At 33.8% G+C, this 9229-nt stretch overlaps 1 protein-coding gene across 5 annotated transcripts in view; it reads right to left on the bottom strand.

Annotated features, from left to right (window-relative positions):
- Positions 1–1024: 1024 nt before the first annotated feature.
- KCNT2 (potassium sodium-activated channel subfamily T member 2) overlaps positions 1025–9229 on the bottom strand; it is a 271111-nt gene continuing 262906 nt past the window's right edge. For 2 of the 5 annotated variants that reach the window (XM_023508708.1, XM_023508709.1), the window contains one exon: positions 2468–3464. In XM_023508708.1, coding sequence (XP_023364476.1) covers positions 3353–3464 — 112 coding nt within the window. In that variant the 3' untranslated portion in view covers positions 2468–3352. Of the gene's footprint in view, positions 3465–6235; positions 6725–9229 lie in introns of all 5 variants that reach the window. The other 3 variants (XR_002771293.1, XR_002771292.1, XM_012813477.1) reach the window with 3 other exon arrangements.

Here is a 9229-nt window from a genome sequence, read left to right on the forward strand (position 1 = left end):
AGTGCCCCAGGAAGAGATCCCAGGACTGAAATCCAGACCCCATGGAGATGGCACAGCTGAGACTCACAGAATGGCAGAGAAGTCATTATAGTGCTGCATTGGCAACACAAGCTGGAAATCTACTGTCTAGGGTGCCAGAGCAAGCTTTTCATGGGGAAGCATCAAACTGGAGACACTCCACTGCAAAACCATCTGACAGGGTGCTAAGGGAAGCTTCGGGCCATGGCGTGTGCTGACCTCTGTATATTCTAGGAATCATTCTCTGGGGAAGCCATCCCACTGCAGAAGCACTGGAAGTCTGGAGCCAGGGAGGCTGCGTTTGCTGCAGGAGCCAGTCCTCAGGAAGGAGAAAGCAGACTTAGCTTGAGTCACATTTAGTCTGTGGTCACTGGGGTTTCCTAATATCCACATTAGGACACAATATGGGTAAGAGGCAGAAAGAAATCTCAGAGAACTCACCACCATGCTGTTCTTCTTTCCACTGCTCAGTCTCTGTCTGTTTTGTATATAATGTCTATGTTTTTTATCTGTACTTAGAGAATGACTAGGGAGAAAGCAGTGTGTTTACTCCATCTATTTGCCTGGAAGTGAAAGGTAGAATACCTGCATCTTAAACTATTTTTCTTTTCTCTAACACAGTGTTTTTTTGGCTCTTAAATTAGTGTATTTGGACATCATTCTCTGTTTGGTAAAGCATATTTATGTTCTGGCACCCACCCCTCACCACACCCCCATGTTCCTTTTTTTTCCTCCTTCTTTTCTTCCCCTTGTTCATTTCCTCCTTTCTATCTTCACACTCCCTGTATCTTCGTTCCTCCCGTTTCCTTTCCTGACCTGGTGCAATCTATTACGAGTATATGATATTAAGAAGCCATCCAACAATAGACCATAGCATTCATTGCTGTCTTTTCCAAAGAGTTTGCCTCCACGTATATTTTAATTTAAAATATAAAAATAACAAATTTTCTAGTTCATGAAAAAAATTTAAGCAGCTAATGTTTTGCCAATAAACACCAACAGTTTCTTTCATCAGAAATAAGTTTATTATTTATTTTAAAGCAACTCAATGTAACTAGTAGCAAAATGATAAATAGACAAAACAGAACCAAATCCCATAGGGCTACAAAGACTATTATTGACTTTATGTTTTATTTTCATGTGCAAGTATAATTATTTTAAAAAGGCAACCGTCCGTTAAAAGTCTTTTTATAAGCATTTTTTTATTCTTTGAACATCATATAGACTAATAAACTATCATTATTATAGCAAGCTGATATGAATTGTGTCAAATATTAAATTTGGACTAATAGTCATAGTCAAAAATAATTATTTTAAAATTTATGAAACAAAATTCTTAGCTACATAGGAAATATAATTATGTCCTAGCTTAAAATCCTACTCTTGACACTGTCACAAAAATACTAAACTTCAGATCTGTGGGGAAATAAAGATTTGTTAAATCTAATGTTGTTCCTAAAAATAAATGTCATGGAATAAAAAAAAAATCAATTCAAAGAAACATTATGCTGGACTATATAATGTGTAACTATGAAACCAGGTCATTACATTCATTATTTTTCTCCTTTACATGTATTAGTTCAATTCTGCCTTCAGTTTTAACAATTTATATGTAAATCCATGTTTGCCAAATATATTTCACATGTTTATAACATATACACATATATATGCATACAATCTTTGCATTTTAAGGCATGCTCCCAGTTTTAAGTAACTTGTTATAAATTCTACGTCTCTGATCAAATATAGGTTTTCTCTGTTTTAGGGGAAATTCTTCATGTTCTTCTTATTCTAAAATGTGGATAATGTACAATTCTACAGAAAAGACATTTCATATTTTATAAGCCAAATTAATCATACAGTGGTTATGATCTTTAATGTCTATAGATTTATTGAGAGAGCATTAGACATTTGTAAAAGTTAGTTTTTATTTTGATTAGTCTGCTTCATAATAAGGACAAAATATCTCTTTCTAGACTTATATGTCCTATTTTTTGTTGAACTAAAACTTAATGTCAAATTCAAAACAAACAAAAATGCAAAATTAGAGGAAAATATGTTTTTAAAAATTTGTCGATCTCTTGTGCATAGGAATATTTTAACATATACTATGTATTGATTCTCTTGTGCTTTTTGGTCTATATTGGTATGAAAATAAAACAATACTGCAAGGTGTCAGCAAAGAACAATTTATATTTAAATTTGTAACCATCAAACTTTTCATGAATTATATCAAATTTAAAGGATAACTCTGTATTTTTATTTTATGCTTTTCTCTTATAGTGTTAAAATGTATTCCTTTAGACAATTTTTCAAAATTAAAGCAAATTAATACACCATCTCTGGAGTGTGATTATTTTAATATTAAAGACATAAGGAGGACTTTTAACTTTTGAAATATCTTTATACTCCATGAAAGGCATAAGTTTTTTTGTTTTTTTGTCAACTTTAAAGTAGTTTCCTAATGAAATTATATGAATAGATGAAAAAATGTTATAACTCAAAAGTTTGATGAAAATTACTTTATATTTCAAGAAACCCAGGCATTATTTCAGTTCTTGGATTAAAATTAAGTCAACAAATCTGTACTGAGTATTTTCTGTGTGCTAGGCATTGTGCTATGCACTGTTCTTGGCATAAAATGTGTGCTAGGCATAAAGTTACCAAGAAGCTCTAGCATGTAATATTTCTTTTTGTTTATATATTAGTTTCTTTAGCATACTAAAACATGCTCAAATTCTAAAATGAATGTGATTGTGATGTATAAAGAGCAGATAAAAATGGTTAAAATGACTTAATGATTTATATTCTAATGCAAACTATCATTGTTACACAAAAGTCAGCCCTACAAGTTTGTTGGTCAGTCTCTCCGGAGAGAAGCCTAGACATTGAGGATAAGCTAAATTTTATAAAGAACCAAAAAAAGAAAATATAATACGACATTTAATTTTGAAGGGGAGCAGCAATCTCCTATGTCCATCATGATGCACCAAATAGAGTTAGATTTTAGTCGGCTTTCATAAAATCTTACGACTTTTAAATATCAGCTTTATATGGTTTGGCTTATTATAAAACAAAAATCATATTCAAATTTTTATGTTTTAATGTCGGTTTTCAAAATCGTCTCATATCTTTCAAATATTATGAGGGGGAGTGCCAAAAAGTAGAACATTAAGATTCAAAATGATATATATTTCTAAGCGATTAGATTATGCTTTTAAATATGAGAGAATTTAATATATTCCAATCTGGTTTCTTTCATGCCAGTAACACTTTTATTGTAATAAGCAAGATCCTTGTAAGAAAAAAAACTGAGTCTCTTATTTCTTTCTTGTCAAAGCTGTGTTTCCTCCCGAGAGTCTTGACCAGAGACGTTGCAGATGCTGTTTCTTCTACTAGGTTCACTGTTTGGAAGGTATGCCAGTGGATCTGGTCGGATTAAGTACCTAACAAGAGAAAACAAAGCGAATAATTGTGCAATAGTAAATAAAGGCAACCTTAATTCAAACTGATGCTTTACATTTTTATTATGTTATTTGTTCAGTTTTTGGATTATTTACACTGTGTATCTATATATTTGATGGAAGGACTCAGTGTTTAGTTGACCTGTAGAACTTAGTCAGCTTTGTTTATAATATCATTTGTATACCTGAGAAACTCATGATGATGAATGCTGATGAATCAAGCATCCTTATTTTCAAAATGTGTTCCATTTCAGACACCTCCATCTTATAAACTATGAGTTTTTTGATTTATTTCAGGATTTTGTCCCTTCATCATTCCTTACTCTGGCCATTTATTTAACCAGAGATAGCTGCATTCTAGCCATGGTTTTTTTCATTACTTAGATGTTCTTAATCTTATTTTTATCATTCATAAAATTACAAATGGGATGTAAGTAATGTCTATAGTCTTTTCAACTTAAATATTTTATGACTTTGTAAATTAATGATTTAATAAATGTTATGATGAATATAGTATGCATAAATCATGTTTTAATTAGCTAGAAAATGATTCACCTAAAATTCAGGTTATGGTATAGTAAGAGATAACACTAAAGTATGAAAAATAATTCTTAGTTCTACTAGTAAATAAAAAAATGCATCTACCAAACTCAAGTATTTCATTAATGTTAGAATTTGTTTTAAGAGAGACATTGGGACACTGTGGTGTGTGCCTTCAATCTCAGAAACTCTTGAGGCTGAAGTTGGAGAACAGCTTGAGCCCAGGAGTGTGAGGCCAGCCCAGGCAAGATGCAAGAACCCTGGCTCAAACAACAAATAGCAAAACAAAAGAGAAATTTTACTTCTGTCAGGCAATGCATGGCAGTTTCTTTGCCCTGGACTGCATTGCACTTCACAGAGATTGAATTTTTTAACAAGTAGAGGGTTTGTGGTAATCTTGTGTTGAACAAGCTCATCAGTGCCATTTTTCAAGACCATGCACTCACAATGTGTTTCCTGGAATTTTGTTGATTCTTGCAATATTTTGAACTTTTTCCTTATTGTTGTAACCGTTATGGTGATCTCTGATCACTGATCTTTACTGTTGCTATCACAATGATTTTGGGTGCCATGAACAACCATATAATAGTGCAAATTTAATTAACTAATGTGTGTGTTCTCTCTGCTCCACATACTAGCTATTCCCTATCTCTCCCCTTCTCCTTGAGCTTCAAGACACAATGATATTTAAACAAAGCCAATTAATAATCCTATAGTAGCTTCTAAGTGTTCAAGCGAAGGGGACAATTGCACATCTCTCACATTTAATAGAAAGACATGAATAAACTGAGTGAGGATGGCGTTGTGGATGGCATGTTAAAAGCTAAGATAGATCAGAAGTAAGGCCTTTTGTGCCAGTTAGCCAAGTCTGAATGCAGAGCAAAAATTCTGAAGGAAATTGAAAACTGTGTCAGTAAACACACAAGTGATAAGAAAGTGAAATAACATTATTACTGATATCAAGAAAGTTATAGTGGTCTGTATAGATTATCAAACTAGCTGCAACATTCCCTTAAGTCAATGCCTAACTCAGAGCAAGTTCTTCCATTCTCTGAAAGCTGAGAGAGGTGAGAAAGCTGTGGAAGAAAAGCTGGAAGCTAGCAGAGGCTGGTTCCTGAGAATAAGAAAGTCATCCCATAACAAAAAAAGTGCAAGGTGAAGCAGCAAGTGCTGATAAAAAAGCTGCAGCAAGTTCTTCAGAAGATCTAGCTAACGTCATTGAGGAAGGTGGCTACAGTAAACAACACAGATTTTCACAGTAGATGAAACAGCCTTCTATAGGAAGATGTCAGCTAGGACTTTCCCAGCAAGACAGAAGAAGTCAATGTCTTGCTTTAAAGCGTCAAAGGACAGGCTGACTCTCGCGGTGGAGGTTGATTTAACTGGTGACTTTAAATTGAAGCTTAAAGCTGAACAATAATTTCTCATTAGAAAATCCCAACAACTTTAGGGAATTTATGCTAAATCTACTCTGCCTATTTTCTAACAATGAATAACAAAGCCTGGATGATAACACGTCTGTTTATACTATGATTTTATAGTATGTTCCCTTTTTTTGTGAAAACCACTGCTCAGGAAAAAAAAGTATTTTGAAATATTTCTGCTCATTAATGATGCTCCTGGTCACCTAAGAACTCTGATGGGAAATACAAGGAGATGAATGTTGTTATCATGTCTACTGCACGAAATCCATTCTGCAGCCCATGGATCAAGGAGTTTTTCAAATTTTAAGTCTTATTATTTAAAAAATACATTTTGTAAGGCAATAGCTTCCACAAATAGTGATTCCTCTGATGGATCTGGGCAAAGGAAATTGAGTGTTCTAGGAATAATTCACCATATTGGAAGCCATTTAGAACATTTGTTATTCATGGGCAGAAGTCAAAATTTCAACATTAACAGGAATGTGGAAGAAATTGATTCCAACACTCCTGGATGACTTTGAAGAACTCAAGAGTTCAGTGGAGGAAGTAACTTCAGATGGAGTGAAAATAACTAGGAAATTGTAGTTGGAATTGGAGCCTGCAGATGTGACTGAATTGCAGCAATCTCAGGGTAAAACGTGAATTGAGGAGTTGCTTCTTAAGGATCAGCAAGGAAAGAAGTTTCTTGAGAAAGTAGTTTCATCTACTCCTGGTGAGGATGCTGCGAATATTGTTGAAATGACAACAAAGGATGTAAAATATTACCATAGGAAGGGTGAGAGGATTTACCTCAATTTTGAAAGAAATTCTACTGTTGGTAAAATGGTCTCAAACAACATTGTAACACTTCAGCGAAGTCTTTCATGAAAAGAAGAGTCAATCAGTGTGACAAACTTCACTGTTTTCCACAGTCATCTCAACCTTCAGCAATCACCACCCTGAATACAAACCAGCCATAAACACTGAAGTAAGACTCTCCATCAGCAAAAAGATCATGACCCCCTGAAGCCTGGGATGGTAACAATAATATACTTTTTGCATACGATATGTACATTATCATTGTATACATAATGGCATTACACTTGTAATAGACTACAGTATAGTGTAAAAGTAACTTATATGTACTGGAAGATAAAAATTTTATGTAATTCATTTTATGGTAATAATCACTTTCTCCTTATTGTGGTGGTCTGGAACTGAGCTTGCTGTATCTCTGAGGTATGTCTGTGTATCTTCAGCGTCCACTTCTTGAACACCTGCAGGACACTATGCTAACACCTGGGAATACAAAAAAATCACATTGCATGACCCCTGTCATGCAAAAGATTAGAGTATAATTTATGGAAGAGTATAATTTATTACAGTTATAATTTAAAGAAGAAAAGATATTTCAAGCATCACACAAAGTGAAAAAAAGAAAAAGAAAATTACAGAATACTTTATTGAGGAGGTCAAGATAACTTATCTCTCCAAGTTGGAGAGTAGAGAAACAGGAGATGATCCTAGCCTTGGACAATAAAGGGGTGGGGAGTGCAGAGGAGAGATATTCCTGATATGAATAGAAAATGAGTTGAATGGGAAATAATAGTGAGAATGAAAGGTAGAAAACAGGTGAGGAAGCACCTTAAGTTTCAGGATTAGTAGTTGCAATTTCTGCTCTAAAGGCAGTAGGAAGCCACTGAAGGTTTGGAGGAGAGAGAAAGATAGTAAATGCATGCAATCCAACTAAGAAAGTCTTGTTGCAGGTGCAAATGAAAGCAGTATTTCATACTTCTATAATGGTTTTAGGAGGGAGTACAAAAAATGAGTGGAGAAACTAATTTAAAGGTGAGAACTCTAATAAAGACGTACTTTTCCTCTTAACAACTAAAGGGGTAATTTTCATAAAATATATTCCATGATGAAAATGAGAAAAGGCAATTTCAAACACTACAGACTATTTTCTTTGATCGAATAAACGTGATTATTAGATTAGTGTCCCTGGATCTATTAACTGGATTTTGCCATCTGACGCACACTGCTTTATAATTACTTAAAATATCAATAGCATTGTAGATCGATGAGGAAAATTTAATCATCCACATTAAACTTTTTAATACCATTTCATCTAGTAATTTATTGTTCTTTGAATCAAATTAATGCTTCTTCTTTATTTAAAATTAACTTTTGAAAGTGAATTTTTGGAAAAACATAAAAGGTACCAGTGTAATCCATTATTCCCTGACTTAATTGATGCAGCGGCAAAAGTCCCTTTTCTTATTATTATCACTACTAAACCTATGAATCTAATAAAGCAAATTTTATAAGCTGTGTTTTTATACACTGTTTGTCATGATAGGCATTTTTCGTGATAATTTATCATTGCTTCAGTTCTACTAAAATTCAATTATCTCAATGTCACAAATACAGATCAATGTAATGACATGATTAAAGGTATTTGTTTTTTAATAGCAGTCAAGATCATGTTTTATCTTAAACTAATGAAAAAATAAGTATACAGAAGGCAGAAAAGTCTCTGAAAAGGTATTTCACCTATACACATTAAATTACATATGTTATTCATAAGTTTAAAAGACTGAAAATTATTTGAAATTATAAACATGCATATGTGATGGAAGTACATGCTCACAGACTCAAAAAGTTAACAATATCTGGTTTGAACCTCTGTGAAAAGTAATTATGGAAAGTAATTTTATTAAGTCAAGAAATGTAATAGAGAATAAGATACAAATAAGGGAAGCAGATGTGGTCAAATTCTGTATAACTGGTGCAATTATAATTCCTTGAATAAAAGGAATAAGAAGATTGAATAGATAGAGGTGAGTTAGAGAATTAATAAAATTGCCTACATTTGTGGGTTTAAAGGAAAGAAGCCATGTGTAAAGATGGATACGGGGCGGGGGGAGAGATTTTGTTTTATTATAGTAATATACCACATGAAGGCTCCCTGATGGGTAAATTAGAAACCAGATGCATCATAAATAACGTATTTTCTTCCAGGTCCTCTATAAATTCAACATTGCCACTGGATACAATTTTTGACAATGCCTTACTAGATACGTTATCACTCACCTGATTCCTCAATGCACCTATTACTAGTATTCTAACCAGCATTATCAAATGGTAAATTTAGCATCACTATACTTGCCAATTGTATCTTAGTGGCATTTTAGGAATCTCTTCATACTTATTTGAGGTCGAAATTACTACCGCTGCTTGCCTGTTCCTGTTTCAAACACATTGATGTTTCTGCCCTAAAGCCAAACACTGCTCAAAGGTACTTCTACTTTTTGTTCTATGTTCATGTTCTTTTCTTCTTTATTCATATCCTGACACCCATGGAGGCTTTTGGATCATTGGCATTTGTTCCACGTCAGTAGTACAATCTGGAGTTAGCTACCTTGGATAAGCATCCGTTTATCTAGCCCGGGACAGAATCACATACATAAAGAGACTGTTATTGTTAGAAATTTCTTTTTAGGCCTACACCAACGACAAAGTAGTACCCTTTCTAAAATACTGCTTGTTACTTGCTCTGTAGGTCTAAGTGTTGTCCATCATCTAGAAGGGCAAATTTCAAATCCCTTATGACATTCAGGGCCCTTCCATAGGTAGGCCTGGATTTACGCTTTCAATATTATGTTTACTTACCAACAGAAATGCTAGAAATACAAAGCTTCTACTCTGGTCAACCTGTCAACTGAAACACTTTATGCAATTCTCTTGCAGATCATTCTCTCAAACCATTCCTCCTGTCCTTTGCTTTCCACTAACACAAACTCT

This window comes from Otolemur garnettii, unplaced genomic scaffold, assembly GCF_000181295.1.
Source record: "Otolemur garnettii isolate 467f Iridium unplaced genomic scaffold, OtoGar3 scaffold00265, whole genome shotgun sequence".
NCBI classification, from domain to species: domain Eukaryota; kingdom Metazoa; phylum Chordata; class Mammalia; order Primates; family Galagidae; genus Otolemur; species Otolemur garnettii.